The 27,835-nt window shown below is 39.6% G+C and overlaps 1 protein-coding gene across 2 annotated transcripts; it reads left to right on the top strand.

Moving 5' to 3' along the window:
- Positions 1 to 17: 17 nt before the first annotated feature.
- Positions 18 to 27,428, top strand: LOC146499090 (protein Niban 1-like). 2 transcript variants are annotated; one of them, XM_085137681.1, is made up of 14 exons: positions 18 to 167; positions 14,670 to 14,800; positions 15,444 to 15,572; positions 15,657 to 15,771; positions 18,026 to 18,190; positions 19,084 to 19,199; positions 20,732 to 20,836; positions 21,066 to 21,228; positions 21,393 to 21,580; positions 21,989 to 22,135; positions 23,001 to 23,111; positions 23,361 to 23,468; positions 24,651 to 24,762; positions 24,869 to 27,428. In XM_085137681.1, the coding sequence occupies exons 1-14, from the start codon at positions 113 to 115 to the stop codon at positions 26,080 to 26,082; spliced, it is 2,859 nt and encodes a 952-aa protein (XP_084993807.1). In that variant the 5' UTR covers positions 18 to 112; the 3' UTR covers positions 26,083 to 27,428. The 2 variants fall into 2 exon arrangements, with proteins under 2 accessions (XP_084993807.1, XP_084993806.1); XM_085137680.1 differs by having other exon boundaries at positions 114 to 276.
- Positions 27,429 to 27,835: the final 407 nt, after the last annotated feature.

Raw genomic sequence — 27,835 nt, 5'->3', positions numbered from 1 at the left:
ATGAACCGAATTGAATAGAGCTTTTTACAGCTGTGATTCAACAAGTCACGGTGGATGATTAGGAAGACCACAGGCGCTATTGGGGCTGGCCTAAGTGGCGGGGCGTTACTGAATGACACACTGGCAGGAGGAGGAGGAGAGCACGCCCTGCAAGCTGATGAGACGGTGTAAGTACCTGAGTGCAGAACACTACCTGCGGATCGTCTCCTGTCAGAAGCATCATGGGGGGTTCCGCGTCCAGCCTGTTGGATGAAAACAAATCCAAGTACATTAAAGGTAAAAAAAATTAAATAACCGAGAAAGTTTGAGGTTGAAATTTTGGTATGCGTTGGGTGAGCGACGCAACGAGGGCGCAAAGCACTCCTCAGTGCGTTTCATTGAGCACCGACGAAGAAAGTGGGCTGTTTCTGTCGGGTTTAGAGCGACGTTTCACATCACAGTGTTTGGAGTCGAGGCGCTTGAAGCTGTTAGTTTGCGCATAAATATAAGAAGCGCGATTTTAATATGAATTGTAATGCCAGTTTGAGCTTTCTTTACGTGAAAATGTGAGTCAGGTTAGAGTGGGAAACAGTTCCCGTCGATTTTCCAGAGAGCCGAGTATCAGGCTACTCGCAAAGCTGTCCGTCTGGTTATGCCTGGTTATCTTTAACCAGGCATTTTGTCCCTCTCCCAATAAGCTCTCTGGAGGGGGGGTGGGGGGGTGACACTTTACATGTATTTCTCACGGCAAAACATTAGTTCATGCATTTATTACTTCCGCCTGGTTAGTCTGGGGGGCTCATGGAGGTCACTCCAGTATTTCCAGTACTGCTAGGAAAAAGGAAAATCAGAGCGCTCGAACTTTCTTTTTTTCTCTCTTTCTTTTGGGCGTGTCCAGGGGTGTGGACTAATGTTACATGTCTTTTATTGTGTGTATGAGTGCACAGCAGACAGGTGCACATGTGGTGATGTTAGTGTTCCAGGATTCACCGCAGCTGTGCTTCCCGTGTGTTGCATAAATAGTGAAATCTGATTTGAAGGCAATCGTTCATGCAGCATTTTCCCCTCATGCTTTCTTCATCATACAGGCTGCTGTAAGGAGGTTTTTTTTTTGTTTTTTGTTTTTTTTTTATTAAAGCGAATCTGAGCTTCATAATTCAAGTTTTTTTTAACCACAAATATGGTTTATTTCAGAGGGACTGGTACTTATAGTGCTTTTCAAAGCCAACTGAGCAATTTCAGAGTGCTTTTTAGAATAGCTTTGTTCGCTTAGTCACACACACATTCATACAACCCTTTATTCCATGAGTAAGTGCCTTGTCTCACACACACTTAAATGAATGCACTCAGGGCAAGTTGGATTTTTCATGCCCACTTCAACATGCAATGTGGGGAGTCGGCTATTAAATCAGCCCCACTCTATTTCCCGATTAACAGGCATACCAGAAGACACCATGCTGTGACAACATTTGGACTGATTTTGGACCTGATACCAGTTTGCAGTACTCAGCTGTAAAATGGGTTCAGCTGGGGCTGTCTGTGTTTATTTTTGTTGCCGTTCTTAATAGTTTCAGAGTGGAAATGCTCTGTATGTTAGGAAGCCAGTGTTCAGACCTTCATTTAATGACATCCCCTGGGAACTTTCTATCTTCTGGAGTTTATGCTTATGGTCTGTACAAGCTGTTTGTACACTCAGTCTCGGGGTGAAGCGTGTGCTTTCACGTTTGCCTTGTCAGATTTTCCTGGCTGCTACTGAGGGGAGGCTTAAAACAGTCAAAATCAGTGACACTCTAGATCTATTTCTCATGGCCAGAGCATTCTTGTCTATCGTTATGTAGCTGTGAAATGTGTGTACAGGGTAGAGCGTGGCAATTTGGTGAGTAGTTTCCAAGGTTGGGTTAGATGAAGTGATCCTACTGCAGTACACAGAGTATGATTCATGAGCTGACAAAGGTCCAGTTTTGATGGAGCTCCGTCCCTTGACACTCACTAGCAGTTTTTCTGACTGATGTAATTTGACCTTTTTCTGACTGTGTCTGAACATATTTCTAACTCTGTATCATGTCTTCTTGTTGTTAAACTGTTAGCAGAGGGCTGTGTTGCTTGGTGCTGCATGTTAACACATTGGAGTTATAAAAAGGGGAGTAGAGAAGGAATACTGACTCATTATGTGACCCCGCCCCTCAGAAAAACCCCAGACCTTACATCCCACATGCCCCAGAATCACACAGGATAAAGGGGGCTTGAATGTTTGTGGCCTTAGAAATATCAAATGTTTAGCAATGAAATGAATTCGGTTTTATTATGTTTATTTTTATTTTTTGGGGGGGTGGGGGGGGCAGCAATCTTTCATTATTTTTTTTGTAGTGTTAATCAGACTTGAAAATTTGAGTTGATCAGCTGCAGATGAATCTGTTTTTGAAGAAAAGTCGTGCCACGTTCCACACTCTTGCAACCTGTTATATTTAACGATATGCTGCTTTTCTTAGTCTTGTGTTTACAAAATTGATTCTCTTTGAATTTGTGTTTTCTGACAGTTGACCAAGATACAACCTCTAAAGCTGAAAAAACAAGCAAATGCAGAGGCAAAAATTATAGGTCATCTAGGCCCTGCATTGATTCACAGGTGTCCCAGGAGTCTGCTAGGCTTCATCCAATACTTTGAGCTATAATACTATAAGGCAGAGACAAATCTCTTGAAAAACCCTGAATACAAATGTATAGGAAAATTCCATTACATCAAATATTTTACCTACTTACGTTCATGTACAAGCATAGTCTGCAGCTCTCTGATGCAATCACATTGGTGCGTAACTTTGTGCATAGTAATTGTAACCAGCATGGAAGAAAATCTCTCCAGACCTCATTTTGGGGAAAAGTCACTGAACTTAAGCCTTTATTTAATTAGGGACCTACTAAAAACTGAAAACTGCATCTATTAGGAGTCTGAGGGGTAGTTTTGTGGACTTCATAATACACTGCAAATGTTAATATTTCCAAGCATTACAGTGCTTAGATATAAATTTACCCGTAATTTTCTCTATAGTAAAATATTTCAGGGTTAACATTGTCATCAGGTACCATATGCTTCACTTGAGCTTAGAGCAGAGAGTCTGCAAGAAACTGAGCATCAGAAACTTTGCTTCCTGCATTCTGATTGCTGGCATTGCTTTCAAAAAATGATCAACTTTTCACATCTAACATTACTGCTGCTGTGTCAGGAGACATGCAGGCATATTTACGTGACAGTTCTGTCTGATATCAGGGTGCTTTTGTGTCTTTTCAGTATGACAGTTATCAGCTTTTTCACTTGTTCATGTCAATTATAAATATAGTTGAATTTATCAATCTTTGCACTTTAACAGATGAGATATATTTCAGTAAAATAGCTGCTTATTTTCAAGGCTCTCTGCACATTCTGACACATAAACTATATGGACAAAAGTAGTGGGCTGCACCTGTTAATTTTTGAATTCAGGTGTTTTCAGACCCATTGCCACAAATGTATACAATCGAGCACGTAGACATGCAGTCTGCCTAGCGTTTCTGAAAGAGTGGATCATTCTGAAGAGCTCACTAAATTAGAGCACGGTACTGTAATACCCAACTAGACATTTCACGGGCCACTGTAAGTGGTATTACTGCCTAATGGAAGCAATTAGGAACCAACTCTTTCACAAAGTCGCTGACCACGTAATGTTACAGAGCAGGACTGTCGAGTGCTGAGGCACCGGTAGGTTCATGGTGTGGGTTTTTATTGCCAAGCAGCTCCTGGAGGTGTAATGTGTAGGTGGCCCAATATTTTTGTCCATATACTGTAGCTGTGTATGTGTGTGTGTTGTTGTTCCTTCCTCAGCAACAAACCTAAACTTGAAAAACGTAGTCCTCAGTGATGATCAAACTGCCTGTATATGAACTACACCAGAGGAGAGGCTGTGCTGCTGTTATTAAGATATGCTATGCATGCTTTAATTTGTGTGTTCTGAAGTGTCGGTATCTGCTTAATTAGCAAAATATGTCATTTGGCCAAATGTTGGCGAATAATCATATATGTAACAAATAATTTGGGACTTTATATTAGCTGTAATAAAGGTTTATTGTGGCAGTTAAGGGGGCTTTCATTGACATTTGTTGTGGAGAGTCTGTTTTTGCTGTAAGCCTGCCATCCTTCATGCTGTGTCACTCTGCCTCCAGCTGCCATTACACAATCCCTCAGATATTCAGAGAGCTGAGAGAAACTGTGGGACTTTTCCACCCTTTGGATCTGAATGCATTGCTCTGTACAAAGAGAGGAAACTGCTGCTGCTCAGGCTCTCAGCTGGAAACCCACCTGTTGTTTACTCCGAACAACTGACCAACAACTAACTACTGTTTTCATAGTTTGTATTGTTTCCACCAAATGACCTTGGAACACTATATATGATTTGACATTATATGCTGGTCATAGCCTCTGATCCTCAAGTGAACAAAAACTAAAAGCACAAAGTCTAAGGAGCTTGGAAAGAAAAAAGCATGTGGACTTCCTTAAGTTGCTTGAAGACGTTTCACGTCTCATCCGAGAGGCTTCTTCAGTTCTAGGGTCAAATGGTGGAGAGTCCCAGATTTAAGCCCTGTGGGAGTTTCCCTCCAAGAGGGACAATGGTCCTCCTATTGATCCTCTACTTAATCACACGAGCCAAGGTGTGGAAACGGGTGTAGGTCGAAGCATTCTTTGGGTTGTACTCTTTAGATTTCGAGGGTGGGACGTCTTTCACTGTAAAAACTGTCTCTTGGTTACTTACTCAACTTTAGTCATGAGTGAGGATCGTCAGCATGAATCCACCCTGCATCTACTGATGAAGATGTGTATAGAGTTTGCATTGGTGCTGCTTCTGCTCATTTAAATCTCAAATGAGCACTGTACATGAAAGATGGCGATGGCACAGGTGGTTCTGAGCTCCACATTCTGACGTCTCAACATTAGCATTTTGGCAGCTGCTGTGGTTTTGGAGCCGGAGGTCAACACAAGCTTGTTAGCTGATGGTTATCTGATAACACCAACAAGCTTGTTAAATGACCTGCATTCATAAACTACTTGTTTATTCTTTCCACAAGTTTATGTGTGATACTTAATAATAGTAATAATAAACAGCGACAGTGTATATTTATATATTACTTTTCAATCAGGGAAGTTGAAGCACAGACAGAAGTTAGTATTTTGTCGATGAAGTTGCAAGGGAAGTCTGTTTAAGGCTGTTGTGAGTGTAAACATAAGGACTGTGGGCAAAAGAGCTGTCAAGACCTTTATTTTTTACTTTACGTAATCAAGTCACGATGGCATGCAACTGTTAAACTGGCTCTACAAGCCATAAAACTTGCTGAAATGCAAGAAGAGCTTATGATGAGTGTCAGCCATCTGTAGCAATTTCTCAGGTTATGTAAGGCTGATAGAGAGAACATCTCTAATGAGAGTGGCATTTCTTAGTGCAGTAAAACCTTTCAGCTATGGGTGGAATGGAGTAACATTGGCACTTGTTGGCACTAACTATTGCTGCCATGTTTAATTTTATTGGTAACTTTATTTGACAGCACCTGAACGACTACATTTCTCAAATAATTCTTAAACCACAGGGATTCCAAAGCTTCTCTGCTGCACATTAAAATATTATTAACGTGGCTCCCAATGTTACTTGTGTTTTATTTCTTAAACACAAGTAACATTATAGCCACAAATGATCAATGAAGTATTTTCTATCATTAATTTATTTAAGTTAATTAGCTTTTGTAAACATGCAAATGATTTTATATTTTTTATTGTTCTACAAAAACAGGCAATGAGCAAACCAGTTATCCTCATGAATTATACTCATACAGTTGTACATTTCAGTCATTATAGCATGATACTTCTGACAGCTCTACATACAGCGGTGAAAAGTAGAGTACAAGTTGACGTACTGCACTGTGTTGCTGCGGCGTATTTTCATTTCTCTGTGTGTGTTCTCACAATACTTGTATTTCTGTCAAAGACACCCACACGCATGCGCTCGAGCCGTCTTCCTCTCCACTCACTCTGCCTTTGTCTCTATGGGCCATTGTTTTTTTTCTGCCTTTCAGCGAGTTACTGTTTCAGGTATTTCCTGACTTGCCAAACTTTCAGTGCAGACACTGGACTTCAATTTAGTGTTGTTCCTCTTAGCACAATGCTCCCAGTATTTACTATTAACTATACTTGTTTCTTAAACATGTTTGTAAAGCACTAGTTTACTGAAGTCTGACTTGGTAAAAGCCATGAGTTGTAACTACAAACTTGATGCTTGTCCATTTGCTCATGTGGGTTTACATGTTTACATGAATGCACGTAAAAACATGCATGACGTGAGCTGACATGTTAATGTTTCAAACAGTCACAGAGTCACATTCCAGTTTTTTCCATTAGTTTTCACCTTTTGGGTTATTTGTTGTCCTGGAAGAACTTTGGGATTTTTCCACTAGACGGTAAACTGTAAACCTGGTAAACTGTAAATGAACCTCTCTCCAACTTTACCTCTGAAAGACCTTCTTTCTGGCATTCTCCTCTTATACACCGTCATGTCATCTTAATAACAATCCCAGTAATCGTCTCAGAGGTCATGTTCAGTGTTCTAAAAACCATTTTAAAAACATGTAAAAAAAAAAAAAAATCATACATAGGGATGCACCAATCAGTTTTTTTCCACAGGTATCCTAGTTGTGAGTGTATACTGAGTACAAATCTAGAGATGACCAGTAGAATTCCCTGATTGCTGATCAGATACCATGGTTTTTTTTTTTTTTTAAAAAGACAAGTTTTCCCTGAATCTTTTGAGGATGGAATGCTTTATGTGTCAAACAGAATAAAGCACATCTCTAAAATTACAGCACAATATGTGTTGCATTGTCATTGTCAATTTATATGTATTCAGTCGCTGGTACAGAAACTGTATAAATGTTTTTATGCCTCGTCCTATCGATGCCTCACAAAATAACAAGTGGAAGGCCTAAAACATATCTATAGCAGTTGAATAGTATCTTAACCCATATCTTTAAGTAACAGGAAAAGTCATAAGACCTTAAAGATGCATTTGGCCCTTCAGTCGATACATCTTCTGTTTGCCGAAATGTCATCAGAAATTATCTTAATCAAAGGGTTGCTTTCAAAAAGGCATTCCTAAAGAAGGAAAATAGGGAAAACTTGGAGGTATTCCCAACAGGAACGGAAGTGTACAAGTATATCAAAATAGTACTTTTTCTTTGATGCTGTATTTGCAATATTACTGAAAAAAAAAAAAAAACAGTGAAAGTGTCAGTCGGGTTATCTCGCTTTCATGATTGTTAAAACATATATTTTGTAAAATACTTTTTTTTTTTTAAATTTATATAAAACTTCTCACTACCAAACACTTGCTTCTGTGCAGTCAGACTATGGACAGCTTTCTGGTCTGGTACTGTGAAGTTTGTACCATACTGGGGCCCTTCAGTTTATTTTGGCAAGCCACAAAACTATTTTCATGTTGCCTTACTTATAAAACAGACTTTTGCCATAAAAGACTGCAGGAAAAGTTTTTACTCTGACTCAGGATGTCTCATTTTTAGTGTTTTTGTTTTGAGTTTACTTGTTGCTGCAGAAACAGACTCAGAAAATATTCAAAGAATTTCAAGAGAGGACATTTCTGAACAGTTGCATTAACTTGGAAGCATCTGCATGAAACTGAATGAATAATCTAGTCCATGATTATCCTGTGACATGAAGTGGAAGTGGAAGAGCAGGTCTTTCCTGTGAAACTAGGACTTGCAGTTGAAATCCTGCAACACTCCCCTGCACATACTCATAGTTCACATACCAAGATATTGTTCAGGTAAGAAACTGGATTGCATTGCAGTGACTGTTGTCTACATTCCTTTTGGGTTGTAGTGTTCCCTGATGTTTGTTTGTTTGTTTTTTGAGCTAGTAAGTGAATTCCTTTGCAAACAATTAAAGATTATTCTGTTCATAATGGTTGTTTTACTTATAGGATAATCCAGATTATAGACTTAGGTGAGATCCTTTGGGTTTCATATTCTTGTTAACATGCAACAAGTGTAAGTGGTGTAACGCACAACACCTACTGCACTGCACCTGTTCACATATTTCATTGCAGTGTCATCAGTTTCTACCGAGTCTGACAACAGAAACACATTTGTGCTTTTGTGTGTCACCTTTAATAAACACACAAATCAAAAGTGGCCTGAGCTTGTCTTTCCATCAGCAAACAGAAGAGTCATTATTAAAAGAAAGGGATTCATTAAGAAGACTGTTGGATTTGCTGGAGTCATAGACCTTTTAAGTATATTTTAATGTCTGCAAGAATTCTCACAGAAATCTGTAACGGGTACCTGAAACCAGCATAGGCTTGCAGACATGGAATAATTCCTGAGATGGATGGATTACTACTGAGTACAAAGATACTGATACAGGCTGAATCTACAATACACTAGATTTGAGTTTTGACTTATGTGACCAAATATAGGTGCATTTGGTTTTTAATTGTGATTTGATATAATGATGATTTGTCAAGTCCCGAGGGGATCCTGAGGAACGCGAAAGGTGACCGTCCACATTCTTATGCTATGCGCCAGGTAATGTAAGGAATCCAGTAGAATGACGCTCCTGGGGTAATACACTTTCCGGACATGTATTCCAGCTTTAACCCTAAGCTTATCCCTAACCTTAACCAGCACTTTAATGACGTTAGAAAGCGTTTTCCAAAGCAATTTAAGTAAAACGAACGTACATGTGTAGATTCATTCCAAACGGTTCTCATGTTTCCTAATTCTTCCGATCTCGTATATAGGGACGTGTTGGGTGCCCGGAAGCATAATATACAGGCGATTTGTCACCTAGCGTAAAATGTTGCGCTGTGGGAGTGAGAACATGTTGTTTGAACATGCATTTGTATTATATTGCATTAGGATGGCATTGAGAGGAGGAGCTGCTGCTATTTTCCTTTTCTCACGGATGCAGAAACTGTTCATTTTGATTCTTTAAAGTAATTCTTATACTGTAAATGGAGTTTTTTTGTTTGTTTTTCTACTTTAGAGAGTTTTCTGGGTGTTGGATGAGGCCTGGACCCCTCCTCTACATATAGGTACTCTAACCTAAAGGGTCACTATACCCAAAAGTAATTTTGTTAACATTTGATTGCCTGTAAAAGGAAAAAAAACTAGTCATGGGAGTTAGTAGTGAACATACGTTAAATGAGCTCACACTAATAAATTAGGTCTGTTAACCCTACACAGAACAGACCGGTATTAAAAGAAATACATTCTGAATGTATTCTGACAACAAGCATGGGATGACAGAGGACTAAAATACACGGCGGAGTAATCAGGAAACGGGAAACGGGACTGGGACTAATCAGGCAGGACGAGACAAGGGAAGCAAAACTGAATGCATTGACTTAAGACACGGACCTTCAAAGTAAAACAGGAAACACACCGACTTACAGACTCAGAGGCACAAGCTGACACGATACTGAGGGAACATAAAGACGGGGATGACTAGACAGGAGACGTGGAACCAGGACGGGCACAGAGAAAACATGAGGACAGAAACAGAACGCAGAACAGGGAATGTCAAAACAAAACAAGCACATGACAGACACAGACATGGAGAACAGAGGAAGCACGGGAACCAAAGCCTAAGAACTAGAAATTCTCCAGAAACATAACAGGAATTAAATCGACACATAAGATGATATTAATCAAAACATATACCCTTATACCAGTGTTTGGCCTTCTTGAAGCCCCTATTCAAGTTAGCTCTCGATAGGTCTCATGTATAATACAATGCAAAAATGCTAATTTTAGCTCTGGGTACATTTCAGTAATGTTATCTTGCATCTGGTCCAACATTTTCCCTGTCAGCTGTAGACAGCCCATGGCTATAACATTTTTAGCCCCAGCATCTCCAGGCATGCAGTTACCTCTGTTTGTCACTCACTATCATTGTCTCTTATCACATGGCTTGTTAGCTCCTGCCTAATGTCAAACACTTTCTTTATCAGGGCTGGATCAGGTGACCCCGAATCCTGCATTGAATCATTAGTTATTATAAATCTTTGGCTCTGTACTACAAAGCAAGTACAGCATACATGCCTATGGTATGTTGTTGTTGTCAGGATTCACTTACCCTAACATTGTCCACACAAAGATGGTTATCAGCTTGTTACGGTAAACCCAGGTTTTCCCTTACATGTTCACATAAAAAGGATTGTGTTGTCAGAATCTAGCCAATCTAAAAGGGGCATTTCGTGGATCACGTGACTCTTCTTCAAGGCAGATTGGAGTACGTGGCACTCAGAGGAATCAAACAGAGACATTATCAGATGATAATAAAATAGTGAATAAAAAGCAGATCTGTAGGTAGATTGTGGTTAAATTAATTAAATGGTTGAACAAGTATACTTGGTGTGTGTTCTTTGTTCTAGTAGCTACAATTCCAGCAGTGTAAAAGGCTTAACAGTAGACTGAAATAAAGTAGAACAATTTTCTAATCATTTCTTAATTACTGTGGCAATGTGATAAGTGCATTTCATTCAGTAAGGGACAGCTTAACAATAACAGACTCCGTTTCCCTGTCCTGCTAATCAGTCTTTCTCAAAGTCCTTGTATCTCTGACTCTTCTGCTATCTGTTATCCAAAGCATCGTTAGCATCATGTAGCACAACATGTGGCTGAATTGTTTCTTTGTAAGAGCGACACACACATATCTGTTCCCAGGATAACGTTGGGAGAAATGTATAAAAAGGCCCAACAGGATTGCTCTGACAAGCACTCGCATAGACGTTCACTGTGAGTGAAAATAAATGCATTAGAACTCGCTCCTCTGTGTGTCTCACTTCATAAGGGAATTTTTGTGACAGCTAGCAACACACTGTGTCAATAATTTTTTTTGTTTTGTATTTTGGAGCAATAAGTTGAAAGTTGATTGAAAGGAAGCCCAGCTAAGCTACATGCTAACACTAGCAAACTTGCTAGCAGCAGCCATAAATTGTACAGACGTTAACACATGGTCACACGTCTGAATCAGAATTTTCCTAAACAAAAAGATACATCCTGTCTTGGAAAGGATGTATCATACAGCAAGCCATGACCTTAGTTGTTATCATGTATTTATTTATTTAAATCAGTGATTTATGAAAAGGTGCTAAAGGCACCTTTCTGTGTTTGCATGATCACTTAACCTGAAAAAGAGAATACATTAACCAAATAGTGGCTGCAGACATTTTGCATAAACAGCAGCAGATTTGAGTTGAAGGTTGACATCACAGACACTTAGCTCAGTCTCGTCAGAGACTATTTGAGATAACCTTGTGAAGAGGTTCCACTGAGACTACGAAAATAATTTTTTATTTTTTTTATTGTTAAACGTATTCTAACAGAAAGCTTAGAGAGCTGGCAGCCAGAATAAGTGTGCCTTTAAGTGTGTATATATAAGTTAGTAGGGGTATTTCCTTGTTTGTAGCTGCAGTGCAGAGGATCCCCGCCCACACACATCTGCATCAATAAGGTGAAACCAGCTACTAAATGATTCACAGCTTATGTTTTAGTACTTAGTGACACAATAATCCATTAAAACACCATTCACCTTTGTTTTATTCACTACATACATGAACTTCTCTGAGGTCTTCCTGTTTTCCATCTTCAACATTTTGTCCAGTATATCCACTATCCCTCGTATGCACATGTCCAAATCATCTCACCTTTTCCTCTATGTTCTCTTGAAGCAGAACAGCCAGCAGTTTACATCATTACATCATCGTCTGTTTTTGCCGTGATGGAAAGTGTCTGGCCATGTAAACTGTTTTACAGAAAGGAATTTTACTCAACTTTAGATCAAGGGTATTTAAATGTTTCATAGTTGTTGTCTTCATCTTTCGGCTGCTCCTTTTAGGCATTGCTACAGTGGATGATTTTCCTCAATCTCACCATATTGCTAGCATCCTGTTCTGTCACACCAACCGTTTTCCATGTCCTCCTCCACTACATCCTCCTTATCAGTACCTAGTGACACAATAGTCCATTAAAATACACTCCATTATCCTTTATTTTATTCACAACATACGTGAACTTCTCTGAAGTCTTCATTCTCGACGTATTCTTCTGTCATAAATGACCGTGACATTCATTTCCACCCACTCCTCACCTTGCTTGTACTCTTTTCTGCACGTCTCTTGCGGACTGTCTGTTGCTTTGAATGGTTGACCTCACGTTTACCTTACACCTGCCTTCCTGTCATTCACACATATATTGTGCTCCATACTCTCACTACAAATCACAGTGTGTACTGCAAGTCGTCCATATAGACCTGTCTGTCACCACTGCAAGCAAGAATGGGCTCAGAGCCTGATACTTGATGTTATCCCAACCCACCTGTCACTCCTAGTGCACACTGGGTGGAATTTTGTCCCACTCTTCCTTCAAGCCTTCCTTAGAACTCACTAGCCTTCACCTTTGCCACCTTTCTCTTTCCCTTTCTCCTAGCTTCCGAGTACTTCTGACTATGACAAACTACTACTACTACGACTGCGCCACTTTTTCTTTGTTCTTTTCCTTCCTCAATCCACAATTAGGTCTTGTTGTCCCCTTAAAGGTTTTTAACCCTCAGTTTGGATGCTAGCACAGTTTTAGCTGATTGTGAGTCAGTATCAAGTAGATAATTTGACATGGGTTGAATGGAAATGTTCCATAAACCATTATGAAATTACAGCCATTATATGCTGTAGCCAGTACATGAAGGCCATTAAGGCTACTATACTATATTATTTTCCATTATGATTCCAATAAGAGTCTGTGAAAAATGCATAAATTAATAGCTACATTAGTAAGTGCTTTTGCCTTGGACAATGCTACACAAACACATACTTCACTTCCCAACTCTGCTCCGTGAGTGCTCTGTTCTTCAGTGCGTTAATACAGTGTAACAGAGCTCCAGTTCCATACTAGTCTGAAGGCAGAATGCAGGCATAATGGCAGAGGCATTAACCCCAGCATTAGCATACCTATACTGGGAGACACAATAAACAGCAGCCAAATATTTGTCCCTGCTCGTCCACTAAGTGAATGATGTATCACTGGGAATTGGGGATACTGAACATTTGGGGGAGCATAAATACACATTTAACGCATCCCTACCCCTCCTCATCTCTCTGGTGGTGTGATTTGGTTTGCAAAGGCAAGCAACAGTGGAAAGAATTGGTGAGCTCAATTTTATTCCCCCCCCCCCCTTAGGAATCAGGATCCCTTCACACAAGGCGTCTGACCTGATTTAATAAGAATGGAGAGAAATCTGAGAGGTTTCTTTTCTCTCTGTGTTGGCAACAGTACGGCTGACAACAGAAAGGACTAAGAAAAGCAGAAAGAGAAAGGGGTTCTGGTTGACGATTATTGGTGACAGGTCATGGAGTCTGATGTGCCAATTGTAATCTGGATAGAGATGACTCATATAGTCTCGAGAGCTACTAACAACAACCTCAGTCACCTAATTATAGGAGAATTATACGGGTCAGGTACAGCAAGATACCATCTGGTATGTATTAAGACTGGAATACTATGTTAGAGGACAGTGAAAGACACTGAAAATAAGCAGAAAGAAGAGCCATTTTTCTTCAATATTTCCTAAAAGGCATCTGGAAAAGTTTGAATCAGATATGGCAATTTCAACTCGCACTTCATGTGTTTTGTTTTGTTAGTCAAGCACGGCCCATTTTACACAATGTTGTTTTTTTTTTTTTGAAGTGGTTGAACTGTTTCACCAGTTAAGATGTTTTTAATTTGGCTTGTAGTATTGAAGCAGGGATAAATGTGTCTGCAGTTTATCGATCAAGTGTCATTAGCGTTAGAATTTAACCTTTTCCTTGACTTCTTGTAAGCCGTCATCATTCTCTTTACTTATTTTAACATTTTTTTTCAAGACCAGTAGATACTAAAGTGGGTCTTGAATAATAGAAAATTCATGATAATTTAGCTAAACATTCTAACCTCATATTCACAGCTATTGCAGTGATGTATTCATTATTTATAGGTTATCTATTACCAGTAATGTAGTTTTACATATTAACCTACTTCTGTTGCTGTTAATTTTTTCCTGCTCCAGAAGGGCAAGTCATGATTTTAAATCTTTTTAGTCTAATAAAATAAAGTCATAACATTAACCCGTTTTCTGTATGTACATTAACCGTAAAACTATGTGTTTATGAACACACACACATATTTTATAGTTTATAAAATGCAGGAGAGCGAAAGGTGATCTTTAACTTTAAAGATCTTTAAAACACCGGGTTATGGGTCCATACGGGTTTTACAGTATTTTGTTTCACACTGACAAATTGTGGCTCTCTTATCTCATTTCCTTTGGTCTTCACAATTGATCTTCATGCTGCTGTAGACTAATTTTTGTATTTTTGGTATTGCAAAATAACTCTAATAATAACTAACAAAATAACATTCACACTAAGTGCAGCTCTACAGCTTTCCCCTTGGTCTAAACTTCCTGGTTTGCATTTCAGTCTCTTTGTTAGTCTGTCTGTAATCTGACCACCATCCATTCACAGTTTCAGTGTTCAGTTTTCACCACCCATCCCCAACAATATGTGCTTTTCTAAGCTTCAAAAGCAATGTATTAAAAACGCGGCCTTTCTTCTGTATTGTTGCAGGCCAGGCCGAGGCTGTGCTGGAAGAGTTCAGCCCGTACTACAGGAAACAGTTCTCTGTGGCTCAGTTCTCTCAGGTAGAAGATGATGTGGAGCAGCACAAACAGAAGATCACACAGCTGCTCAAACACAGGGTATGTCTTTTAAAATGTACTGGAGAAATGTAACAGCTAAAATCCATGATACATGTGCTTCGTACAAACCTTATCTTAGCAACTTTTCACCCAAGCTGAATCAATAATAAACACACAGAGGTTTCCCCTGTGTGTTCACATGAAAGGGGTGGTGCTTGCAGCATCTGGCCAATCACTGTGAGTGGTAAAAGCACTCTTTATATAGAGCACTAAACATGTGTGCTTTAAGCACTTCTGTCAATGAGACTGGAAAAGAGGATTGTCAAGGTAAATCTGTATTTCACCACCTACTAATAAATAGAGAATACAACACGATAACCTCTAAACAATTTAATAATTGTAGAATAGCTGCATTTTGGAAAAGCTATACTAAAATAAGGAAGGTATAAAAAACAGAGCATTCACTGTGAAAGATTGACCTGATCACATCCTGCATTTTAAAATTGACCTGGCAGCCGGCTACAACAAAGTAAGAAACACATTTTAATGAATTATTTTAAAAGCAGAAACGGTTAAAGTTCATCATGCCGTCCACAATAGCCTGGAGGCTCAACTCTGATATGTTCTGATATGCAAACTGAGTTTATAATCAACTCAAAGACGAGCAGGTGCAAATTTTCATGCACGTGTTCGTGTTCACCAGGCGGCTCCAGAGGAGGGTGAAGTGCTATATGAGGAAAGTGTCTTTTACTTTGATGACACCAGGAAGTGGCGGGAGAGGTATGTGGTGGTGAGAGCCAACTACTGCCTGGAGTGTCACGACAGCGTTGAGGTGAGTCTGTGAAAGTGATGTCAGCAAATCAAAGGCATCTACATAAGGGGCCCCTCTTATTCATTCTGTGTCTTCTTTCTTCAGACCTTTGTTAAAGGAGCTCCTCCATGCCACAAGCTCCTGCCTACAGGGGGCAAGGTTCTGACGGCAGAAGAGGCGTACATGGCTGTTGTGGATAAATGTTTTCCTGATGAAAGCTGTGAGTAAAACACCTAATACAACTATTGTTCTTTATTTTTTTGTCACAATAACGTGGCGCACAGCGTGACGTGAAAAAGGGCACATACCTTTGACGTTGCGTGACGAATTCCTCGTCCACACGTAAACGCAAAAAAGGGGTCTCCATTGTCGGTGATTCGAAACACCGTTTACGTGTGGCCGAAAGGCCCAAACGCATAGAAACAGCTGCGTTTTCAAAAATACCCGTGTAGGTGTGGATGTAGCGTAAAAGAATTAGTAGTGTATTTTATTATTGCCTGTGATTTATTGCAGTTTACTTGTATTTGTTTAATTGTTTACGAAATGTTTGAGTTTGGAAACAAACTATGGTTGTGTGAGGATGTGTTTGTAAAACAAAGGGAAGCCTAGCAGAAAAAATTTGGGAACCACTGGATTAACATATGGTTTAAGAGTCATTAGATTCACTTACACTTTTATGACATCGCCTTATGGTACTGGGCTCTTAATAAAGCTTTGCAAATTTCCTCTATCACACAACAAAGCAAGCATCAGACAGTAATTTTAGAAGACATTGAATTCCAGTAGAGAACATTTTCAATTTAATATCGTCTAAACTATATGTAGGCATTGCACGATACGTTTATATGTGCTATAAAGGGGACTATGGTCGTGTCTGTCTCCTGTCTTCAAATCTCTTCTTCTAAATTAACTCCCGATAACTGGCAGTTCAAAATAACCCTTCCCTTAAACTGCCATTAGTATTAGCTACTCTCTCTTTAAAGCCACCTTGTTAGGAGTAATATCAGTGTTGGTAACGTTAGCTGAATTTTTATTAAAAATCTTTGACAAATTTGGAAAAGCCAAATGTAGAATATCAAATAATGCCCTTTCTTCCACTGTTAATATTAATGTTAATGCTATAGCAATTAGTTAGTATATTTAAAAAGCAAGCTGAATGATGAAAGTTTATATTACGCTTTATATTTTAGTAAGAATAATGTGTAAATGTGTGATGGGTTCATTTTCCACATTGCTCTACTCACAGCCAATGCTTTTCTCTACCTTTCGCTGTCATTTCTGTAATAAAACCATAGTTTTGGCTCGTGATGACATCATAGGCTTTATCTTAGACCTTTCTTTAACTGGAAAAAGTCAGTTGCTTTGGGTTTAATAGTAGAACAGCCTCTAACACCTTACTATTACGTATGAAAAGCTCAAATATATATATGATGTTCATTTTATTGTCCCCCTGTAAATGTGATGTTCTCTGTTTGCATGTGTTTCATTTGTATTTTTCAATGGATGTTGCCTGTACAGTACTTCATGATCAACAACATATTTCTAGAGTCACGCATTTCTGTCTGGTAATCCATGGGACGAATCTGGGTTTGGAGGGTGCCCAACTTTGGGATGGCCCTTTCCTGTTCCAATACAACTATTTTCCAGTGTACAAAACAAGGTTCATAAAGAACTTTAACACTTGTGGGATGAATAGAAACGGAGACCTTGTCCAACACCAGTGTCTGATCTCACAAATGTGCCTCTAGAAGAATCATCAAAAATTAAATAAACGCACTCCTAAACTTTGTGGAAGGCGCTTCCCAGAAGAGTTGAAGCTGTTGTAGCTGCAAAGGGTGTCGACATCACATTAAACCCTCTGGATTAACAATGGTCTGTTTCTCAAGTTCATATGTATGAGAAGGCAAACAGGCAAATGCTTTTGGCAATATTGTCTGTAGGCATGTAGGGAACGATAAGAAAATTATAAATATCGCATTACATTATATCACATTAAGAAGAGATCAAAGGTTCAATGTTTAAGACGGTCAAACCTTCATAAAATGTTTGTCTTTAAAATTATGCTTAAAACGATACTGCCTTTGTAATGGCAACATCTAAGATATGATAAAATCACATTAAAGATTGCTTTCTAATATCGTTCACATTTGACCTCTGATCTCACTTTTACATTTCATATCTGCCTTTCTTTCAAGTTGATCCCAAAATGCATGGTATTTGTTAAGGAAAGTATTATCAAGCGAAATAGAAAGAGCTGCTTAGTTAGAAATATACTGCAGTATCATCCTGTTTAATACCTATTATCCATTACCTTCTCCTACATCATGTTTCTATAATCAAAGTAATCTTGTCTAGCCTGCTACCATTATCTAATTTTTAGTGCACAACAAAGTTAAAGAATAAATGGTTCTGGCCATTTGACAGCTGCTCACTAGCAGCACATGTAGACTTTCATCTACTCTTTTCTTTTTCAGGTGCAAAAGAGGACTTTGCTCCACCTATGGCAGGGATGCCGGGACAGTTTCCAGTTTACCTGCGTTTGCCCTACAGAAGGGACTCCTATTTCTGCTTCAAACAACAGGCCACACAGGCTACCTTCATTTCCATCCTATCAGACTGCATCAGACACCAGAACCAAGGTAAGATGCTACAGAAAAGGATGTCCTTACCTCCTCAGGCACACAGTTCCTCCTCTTACTAATAGTGTGAGTAGTTAATGTTCATAACACCGAACAACCCTTTATGAAGACTTTCAGAGAGATCAGTAAAGTTCCTGTTTCAACAAGACTGAAGTGTTAATTACATATTTTAAATGTTAACTCTGCCAGTACACATGTTAACATTATCCATTAAACTAGCAGTTCTCTGATAGTCACATGAGCCATCTGTTAACATTAACCCAGCAGCTTGTGGACTGTAGTCAGAGAAAAGATGAATAATAATGGCAGGCTGAATGGGTTGTGGATGGAGTATTGAGCGGTGACAGAGTGGCCACAGTATACCCGCCACAATGGTCGCTTCGCTCAGCTCCACAACCTCGTCTCACGGTCGCTTGTATTTACACCCGCAGTTAAGCTGCAGGAAGCTGCTGCATTCACACCTATGGGTAATTTAGAGTATCCAGTTAACCTATCCCCACTAACTGCATGTCTCTGGACTGTGGAAGGAAGCCGAAGTACCCAGAGAGAACCCACGCAAGATCATTAAAATGGTGGTAAAAACCAACATGATCATACACTCGTGTCTTCTACCCAGCTGTGGCAGCCATTGCGCAGTGCGCCGGATTACAAAACACAGAGGATTATGACTGGCCGTTGTGCCACAAAGACTGTCGTGTGACGATTTTGTCGTCTGAGCATCAAGATGAAAGATAAATATCTGCTGTGTGCGATCAGTGAAGTACTGTTAAAATCAACTGATGAATAAATGATTAAGATAAAACAAGCGAGCACAATGGCCCAATGTTTTGACAGTGAATTCATTTTCTCAAAGTTCCCTGCATGTCTGACTTTTTTTCTCTTCCCTCTGTCAGACTTCCTGAAGAAAAAGACTTGTGAAGTTCAGGCCTTCCTTAAAGCTATTCAGCTTTACAGGCAGGACAAAGGCAAATACGAAGCCTCGGACATGCTGATAGGAAGTGATGCAAGGGTATGTCTCTTTTCTTTATTTTTCTTAGCAACAGTTATTTCTCCCAACATAGTAATAGTGAGGATGAATATTTACTTAAGTATAAATAGTAAAATGGCTACATAATTAATACATGTAAATACATTTACAAAATGAAAATTAAACGGATAAAGGATAGTACAGGAAAGCTAGGATAGCTAGGTTGACTTATTAGCTGTGTAACGCACCCCTGGACATGTACGTGTGTATAGTGGCAACAAAAGGCATTCTGTCTATTCTACCTTATAGATGTAGATCAAACAGGCTTCTTATAAAACACACACATTGGCTTATGTTAGGAATCTCACTGACCACATGCAAAATTCCTCTGAAGAATCAATAGTTTTTAGCCTTGAAACTTAAAAGGGCTTTGATTCAGTTTTTTTGGAGGAATACTGTCTTGGCTTTGATGTCTGTATAATCAGAGGTGTGAAATCATTCCATCAGTCTCCTATTACTCTAATTAAAATAAATGGCAATTTGTCTCACCATGTGGACCTTGAAAGAGGCTACCGGCAATGATGATTCTTTGTCCCCGTACTTTTCCCATTATATATTAAGCCACTAGCACAGACTATTAGAAAGAGATATAATAATTTGGGGCAGTGAGCATACACTATGCCTTTACCCACATGACATTTTCGTAACAGTCTCCAATCCAAGCGAGTCTTCCTCTTAGCATTATAGAAGGAATTTGTCCTCTGCTATAACAACAAACTAAACATGCGTAAAACACAAACACTTGCTGGACCCACTGGAGTATATTCAAGAACAGTGTAAATTTAAATGTTGTCAAACCGTCTTTTACAAGGCACAGAGTCTGAAATTCACAGAAAATTTATATTTTTTTCCACTGAAAATCAGCTAAATCAGTCTGAGTGGGTCTGCACACAAAGACATCGGGCTATCAGGCCTTACAGTATACATACAGATACAGTTTATATACAGTTTATCTTCATTAAATTAAAGTACCAATGGGGTAAATGATGACCAAACGAAAATAAATAAATATTTTAAGCTAATTAAAACGTCCACACTCCCATGAATCAGTATCCCTCAGATTATAATGGAGGCTTTGCTCTTTATTTACCTGTTGCCACAGAGCAACGTGTGTTATTGGAGCTCCATTCACGATGGCTTCCTTTCTCTACTCATGTACGTGCTGAACTCTTTGAATATACTCAGAGTTGATTGAAGTAACTAGCTAATATTCTCAGAGTTAATCAGCTCAGAGTTAATTTCTAAACTCGGGGTTTGTTGGACATTTTTCCTGACATAGGTTTGAGAAATATTCCAGAGAACACTCTTTTTATGTGTATATATATCGATATATAAATGGTGTGTTTTTGTTGCTTTGTTTGCTTTTGTTTTTTGTTTTTTTTTTTCATTTTTTTTAAAAAATATTGAAATCCTGTCTTACTAGTAAAACCTGAGGGTTTATAAAAGTTTATTCTGGCCTCGTTTGGATGATGATGAGACAAACCTGAGATATTTTCTATGTCCGTTAACTCTAGGTGATGGCCAACATGGTGATGGAGCAGCTGCTGCCGTCTCTGGAGAAAGACATGCTGCCTGGCCTCAAAGCCAAAAAGACTGAGAAGAAGAGAGTTTGGTTTGCTGTGAGTCATTTATGTTTGCAACTGATGCAGTTTCTAAGAAATATATGATTTCATTTCCCAGCTGTTGAAAGGAAAAATGAATGGAAGTCTGTTTTTCAGGGTTATATCTGAAAAAGCCGTGCACTAATACATTATTCATGAAGTCTCCAGGTTCTTTTCTGCACTCTTGGAAGTCATTTTTCTTTTTTAAAAAGCCCATCTTTTTCATGAATTTGCTACCTTCTCTCAGATGGTGGAGGCAGTATATATCCTGGTCCAGGAGGACATGTTTGAGGGGCTATCAGCATTGAAGGAGGAATGTCGGGTGTCTGTTCGGCAGCAAGAAGTGCTGATTCACTCCGACATGGACCAGATCCTCAACTCAAGAAGGCAGCTCGAGGAAAAAATCCGAGGTATTCTCATCTATCTGATAGCCTTGTTACTTAGAACATTCAGAAACAGAATGATGTGTTGCATTCCTCTCCATGTAATGATCTAATGAAGTGCAGCTTCGTATAGGGAATACAAAGTGACGGACTTGGGCTGTTTTCTCAAATGTATTTTTTTTTTTCTCCAGCCAAAGTGTCAGAGCCAGCTGAGAAGCTGTGTTCCGACTCTGTCCAGCCGTACCTAGGTTCAGTCCTGGAGGAGCTGATGGAGCCAATCAGCGCTGGGTTCCAGGAAGGACGGCAACTAAGTGAAAACATGATGGACCAAGTGTATCAGGACATCAAGCAGGGATGTGGTAACGAACAGCTGAAACAGGTTGATTGGAATTTCACTTGTTTGGTTTTTTTCTGATATAACGCAACAAACCTGTTACACTCCAGAGAATTACTTTTGGTTGGGCTGATTCATCTCATTTTAAACCTTCAACTTTATAACATTCACAGGAAAGAATTAACTAAGGTTAGGAGTAGACTTTTGCTTTAATACAGGGGATTTTTTCAGAAACTAGATGTTTCCTCAAGCCCAAATTAACCTCTACATAAGGTGTTGGTGACCTATCAGATATTAAGCCTGATACGTGCTGGACAGGTCACCAGTCTGTTGCATGGCTAACACAAAGTGACCATTTGCACTCACTTTCATACCTTGTGAAAGTGAACAGACAAACCTTGTCTATTAATCTAATTATTTTCTATTCTGTCTTCTTCTCTCTTCGTCTCTCAGTCTCTCGACGCCATGGCAAAACCGAACCTGCTGAACTGCTATGAGAAGATCGGCTCCCTGCAGGTTAAACTGCAGCACTTGCAGGCGAGGTTTGGATTCTCTGACACCACAGGAGTGATGCACAGTGCTCAGATCGATTTGCAGCAGGTACAGCTTCATGCTGTCATTCACATGGCGATTTATTTGAATTCCCTTTCCCTCCTTCTGAGAGGTTATTTCTACTGAGATGGAGTGAGTGTAAGGATTTCACAACTCGTTTGTGAATCAGCATTTTATGAAACACTGGTGATAGTTTATTTACTTAGTGTAGTTTATGATTGCTAGTGATTCGTAATATGAGCTTCACTTTTCTTATTAGAAAAAAAACTGTTGATTTTGTCAAATCAACTGGATAATTAGCTAAATGTGAGTTCACTCCTGTTGAGTGGCAGTAAACAAAGTAGAAACAAAAAGCAGAAAGGTTGTTTCTTAAATTGCTTTAACTTTGCTACTTACCCTTGATTAAACCAGAAGATGCCAGAAAACTATCTCCAGAAATATGTCTGTGAAGGCTCTCAGTCATCCAGGTCATCGTAATCTAAGGAGCTTGGAAAGAAAAGCGTCTGAACTTCTTTAAGTTGCTTGAAGACGTTTCACCTCTCATCCGAGAAGCTTCTTCAGTTCTAAGGTCAAATGGTGGAGAGTCCCAGATTTAAACCCAGTGGGAGTTTCCCCCCAAAAGAGGGACAAAAGGACGCCCTGATGATCCTCTACCTAATCACATGAGCCAAGGTGTGAAAACGGGTGTGGGTCACAATCTGCCAGGGTTTTGGGTGAGCTCATTGTGAAACCTGGCCCCTCAGATGAGAGGTGAAACGTCTTCAAGCAACTTTTCTTTCCAAGCTCCTTAGATTAGCTCCAGAAAATTTGGATTAAGTTTTTATAGTTTACAGTGATAGCAAAAAATATATATATATCTCATAACATATTGTGAGTGTTAAGTCCAATTTAATTCTCTGCTTCTTCATTTTAGCTGATTGACAATGCAGCTTTTACCTTCGAGCAGCTGCTCTACAAAGCCATCCAGGACAACCCAGACAACGCCAGCTCTGCCACTGAGAAGGTCAAACACATAGTGCTCAAGGTCAGTTTGTCATCTAAAACTAAACTAGAGTTCCCAAGTTTCTAGTTAAGACATGAGAAAATTGTAACCAGGTGTAGGTGAGGTTCACATCTACCCCCTAATATGAAATGTTCACTTGTATACAGAAATGTCATCAGAACTGTAGGCCAAATGCTTGTAAGAGATAACAATCAGAATAGGTCCTTTTTATCTAAAACTAATAAACTCTCCTCCAGATGCACTGACTGGTTTTATTCCATCTTCTTGCAGAAATACGACTATGACAGCAGCACGGTGAGGAAGAGAATCTTCCAGGAAGCTCTGGTTTCCATCACTCTGCCCTTCATCAAGAAGAGCCTGGTGTCTACCTGCAAAACTGTGAGGGCTCTGTCTTTCTCACACACACAGCATAATGTCTTTCTATGGACATTACATTCCAGCACATCTGTTCCTACCATAACTCTACAATTAATAGTAGTTGCTTTATCAACCCTAGCTTATTTTAACCCTAACCATACCCCTAACCCCGGGGACATCCAATTGACATAATGCTTACCCTAACCCTAAACATCAAAAATTAATGCCCAACTCTAATCCTTAGGCTAAACCTAACAGTAACTTAATTGTAACCTTGACACTAAAACCACATTTTGGGTCTCAAAAATCCCTTCAAACTCATGGGGACGGGAATTTGTCCCCATAATGGCTGTTGGTCCATACAGGTATAGCAAACTGCCAATTTTGGAGGTGGTCAGTTTGTGATATTACTCATTACTCTGACCTAAATTTACTGCTCTTATATTGACATTTGTGTCCCATTGGCAGGTGGGACATACATTGGCTTAACAGTTAGCATATGACTGAGCAGCATTAGCAATTTATAGGGAATACCCTGTAAAGTTTATGTGTCTTTCAAATAAAATTTTCAAGGAAATTTATCACGTTCTCTTGTATTTTGATTTAATGAAAATTTAAAGACCCGCACTCTTCCATGGCATGCATTTTAAATTTCTCTTTGCTATTTGGGCTGATTGGGACCTGATGAATGTAAAAACAAAGAATTATGTGATTTTTTTTATTTTATTTTATTTATTTATTTATTTATTTTAACATGATTTTTGTCTCTGAGAAAAATTAGATATACTTACGAGGACATTCGCTTTAAATTTTGATAGAATAAAGGCAGTATAATGTCCCTGTAAGTGGATATCAGGCCCTTGCGCCACGGACCAGTTTATGCCCGACAATATTTTCACGGACCGGCCTTTAATGTGTCGCAGATAAATACAACAAAATAAAACTAGTACCGGTACCAAAAAAAAGAAGATTTATTCATAACACACGTGAAAAGACCCATGAAAAGCGAGTTAACAATCAAAACGATAACAAAATAACGCTGAAAACTGAAAAAAAACTGATAAAACCCCTGAAAACCACACATTTCACACCTGAGCCTCAACTCTCGCGGCCCGGTACGAGGCCCGGGGGTTGGGGATCGCTGGTGTAACACACATATCCCTCAACAAAGCCTGACACTTTTGTCTTTGTCCCTCTATACAGGAGCTTCAGGGTCTTGAACAGACCATCTATAGTGACCATTCAAGCTTCGTTCATGTTGACAATGTTTATGAAAACATCCTTCTGCAAATTCTGGACAAGGAAGTCACTAAAGGTACAAAAAGACTAATAATGGCAACTTAGCAACACACAGCCTTTCCCCAGACACAGGTGAAGAGTTATGTCTAATCTATCCTCCTGTTTGTTCTGTCCTTCTGCAGTGGTGAAGGAGGCAGCCAACCTAAAGAAGTACAACTTGTTCACAGACAAGCGAGACCTGAACAGTCAGTCTAGCCTCTCTTCCTTGCCAGCATCTATTCCTGGCAGCCCAGCCATGACACTGGCTTCCCTCAATAAACCTTCTTTAGAGCCCCAGCCTTCTCCACTTGCTTCTAATGATGTCTTCGCCAGCTCCCAGAAGCAAGAACAGCAGGAGGAAGGGAAAGACCAGCTTCAGAGTGAGGCCTTAAAGGACATGATAGTGGGTGAGACACCTCTGGGGAAGGTTGAAACAGGGGTTGGTACTAGTTCCTCTGGCAGTCAGGAATCAGACCTACCAGCACTTAAAGCAGAAGATGTCATCCAAACTGCTGCGGAAGAAGCAGGAAGCAATAGTAACCTCAACAGCCCGGATTTAATAGAGAACATGTCAGAGAGCTCTACAAATGATACAGCAGCAGCAGTTCCAGCGATTGTGATGCATGAAGATGTGATTTCTGTCAAAACAGAAGAAACTAAGACAGCTGCTGAGCCTGAAACGAACAGCGCAGATGCTCCACAAGAAGCAGAACCTCCCACTGCTGTAGGAAGTATAACAACAACAGAAGCACCAAAGCAGGCAGAATCTCTCAATGCTTCTAACCCTTCAGCAGAAGGAACTGAATCCTTGCCTGCCAATACTGAAGCAAAGACACAGTGTGAGAACCCAGAAATCATGGTCGAGGCTCCACCTAGTGGTGAAGCACTAGGAGGAATAGTCCTCAGTGAGAACGTAGGGGACGCAGAACCAGTTGCTTTCTCAGAGACGAGCTCTCTGGCTGTGTCAGTGGGAAGCGAGTCTCATCCCTCAGATGTTGAGTCCACAGATGACGTGTCAACATCCTCAGACATTTTGGAGGGCGAAGCTAACATCAGGAAGTCACCAGTGGGTTCAGGAGATGCTACTGAGGACATAACAGCAAGTGACAAGGTGCCAATGCCAGTCGAGACAGAGGTGAAGAGCGGAACTGGAGCCATTATAGCGGTGGAAGCAGAGGAGGTGGAGAAAATGACAGCATCTCTGTCTAGTGAACCCGTTCAAGAGGAGACACCTTCCAGTCCTGGCCAAGCACGGCCTCTGGACTGTGTCAAGGAGATCCGTGACCTGGTGGTGGAGGTGATTGAGGTGGAGGAACCTGTGCAGCATTACCCCAGCGGGATCTCCAAAGAAGATTAAATATTCCAGTAGTTGTCACTTCTATATAGAACGACTTCCACTTCTGATACCAGTCAGTATCCATTATATTTAAACGCGAACACGTGACAGATGGGAAGCCTCCTCAGCTTCCCTCCTATAAATATGCATGATAGCATGATTATTTATATGAATAAATTAGTCTTGATTTCAGCTGCAAAGTGGCTAAACCAAAATGTCTTCTCCACTCAGTGACTTGGACAGGGCTTTTTTTAAACACTACAACTCTTAAATTATTAAAAAAAAAGAATTTAGAACAATTTTATAAGTGAAGAAATTTCTGTAAATTAATCTGATATGAAGGAACAATGCATTTGGGATGGGGTTCATATGAGCGTTATGTGTGATTATAAGGGCCATAAAGAACACATTTCCTCATTTCTGCTCTTCTTTCCAAGAAGAAAATGGATGAAGTGTTTGAGTGCAATTGATTCAAATATACATTTGCAGAATACAGGTTCAGTGCTAATGGTGTTACTTTTTTTTGTTAAACCTTTTGTTAGCAGCTTGTCATTTATACCAAAGATAAACACCTCATGTAGCATGTTTTTTCTGAAGTAGTGTAACTGCAGGGAAGATATTCCTGCTGTCTACTGAAAGTGCAACTTGGCCAGATGTTGTTTCTGAGGGACGAAGCTCCACTTAGAAAAGTTGTATTTAAGGTGTCCGCAAGTATGTGAGGGTTCCCTTAGATCAGAGTGATGTAACCGGCTCCTCGAAGTATGAGCACTGGGGGTGGGTGGATCGTTCCAAATGTCGATAGTATCTAAACCAATGCTTGTATTGGCATCAGGTCAATACTAGCACGATAGGATAAATACTATTGTGTTCAGTATGTAGTCCACTCATTTGTTTTCATCTGTTTGGGGGGGGGGGGGGGATGAAAAATATGCACTATGAAAAATGTCTGAATCTTTTTGTGTTGATTGTCACATATATTTTATTTATATCCTGTAGCACATTTAAACAACAGAAATTGACTCAAAGTACTTCACGTACGTTCCAGGTCTCAAGAAAAAAAACAAACAAGGTGGGAAGCAAAAATCACACTGATCTCCCCGACATAAGCTTAAAATACTGGCCCTGTATTTATTTGGTATCTTCAAGTTTCAGGGTGTTTGGAAATCACTATAACAGATAATTTAACATACACATACAATATTGACATTATTTCTCCTTATTATGATTTTTTTCTTTAAATTTAAATATCCACCTAAATACTACTATGGATCAGCCTAAAGTGCCTCTGTAGTACATCCACGTTGCCTTAGATTTCACCAGATATACAAGTGGATGCAGTTGCTATAGAGACTGGTCTGTAAATCCATCCATTCATTCATTTACTTCCTCTTATCAGGGGACATGCGGAGGAGTGTGTGTGTGTGTGTGTGTGTGCGCGCGCATGCATGTGTTCCTAACAGTGCCTGTTTATAGCATATTGACCGTAAACTGTCCACCGGCTGAATATGTCTCATTAGTAAAAGCCTGTAAATACATATAATAAACAAACTTTCCCTGAAAGCTTTTTGTGTGAAAACTTTGTGTTTTGGAAACAATTCATAAATACTTTTAGCAGCCAGTAAATCAAATGCAGCAGAATGATTTAATAATTTATTATCCTCAGCATTTTTAACGAACCACAGGAAAAATTTGACTATAATATTATTTTCTGATTTGATATATTGTCATATTTCAGCAGTACTCCAGGTGCATCAAGGACAAGCAAAATAAGAAA

The sequence above is a fragment of the Neolamprologus multifasciatus genome, chromosome 17, assembly GCF_963576455.1.
Source record: "Neolamprologus multifasciatus chromosome 17, fNeoMul1.2, whole genome shotgun sequence".
Classification (NCBI taxonomy): domain Eukaryota; kingdom Metazoa; phylum Chordata; class Actinopteri; order Cichliformes; family Cichlidae; genus Neolamprologus; species Neolamprologus multifasciatus.
This window is presented reverse-complemented; position numbering and strand designations above follow the sequence as displayed.

Excerpts from the sequence above, each read along its gene's own strand:
- LOC146499090 (XM_085137681.1), top strand. The coding sequence starts at position 113 with ATGACACACTGGCAGGAGGAGGAGGAGAGCACGCCCTGCAAGCTGATG. Across the intron at positions 21,229-21,392 it reads GCTCGAGGAAAAAATCCGAG|CCAAAGTGTCAGAGCCAGCT; the intron begins GTATTCTCATCT and ends TTTTTTCTCCAG. Across the intron at positions 23,112-23,360 it reads TCAAACACATAGTGCTCAAG|AAATACGACTATGACAGCAG; the intron begins GTCAGTTTGTCA and ends ATCTTCTTGCAG.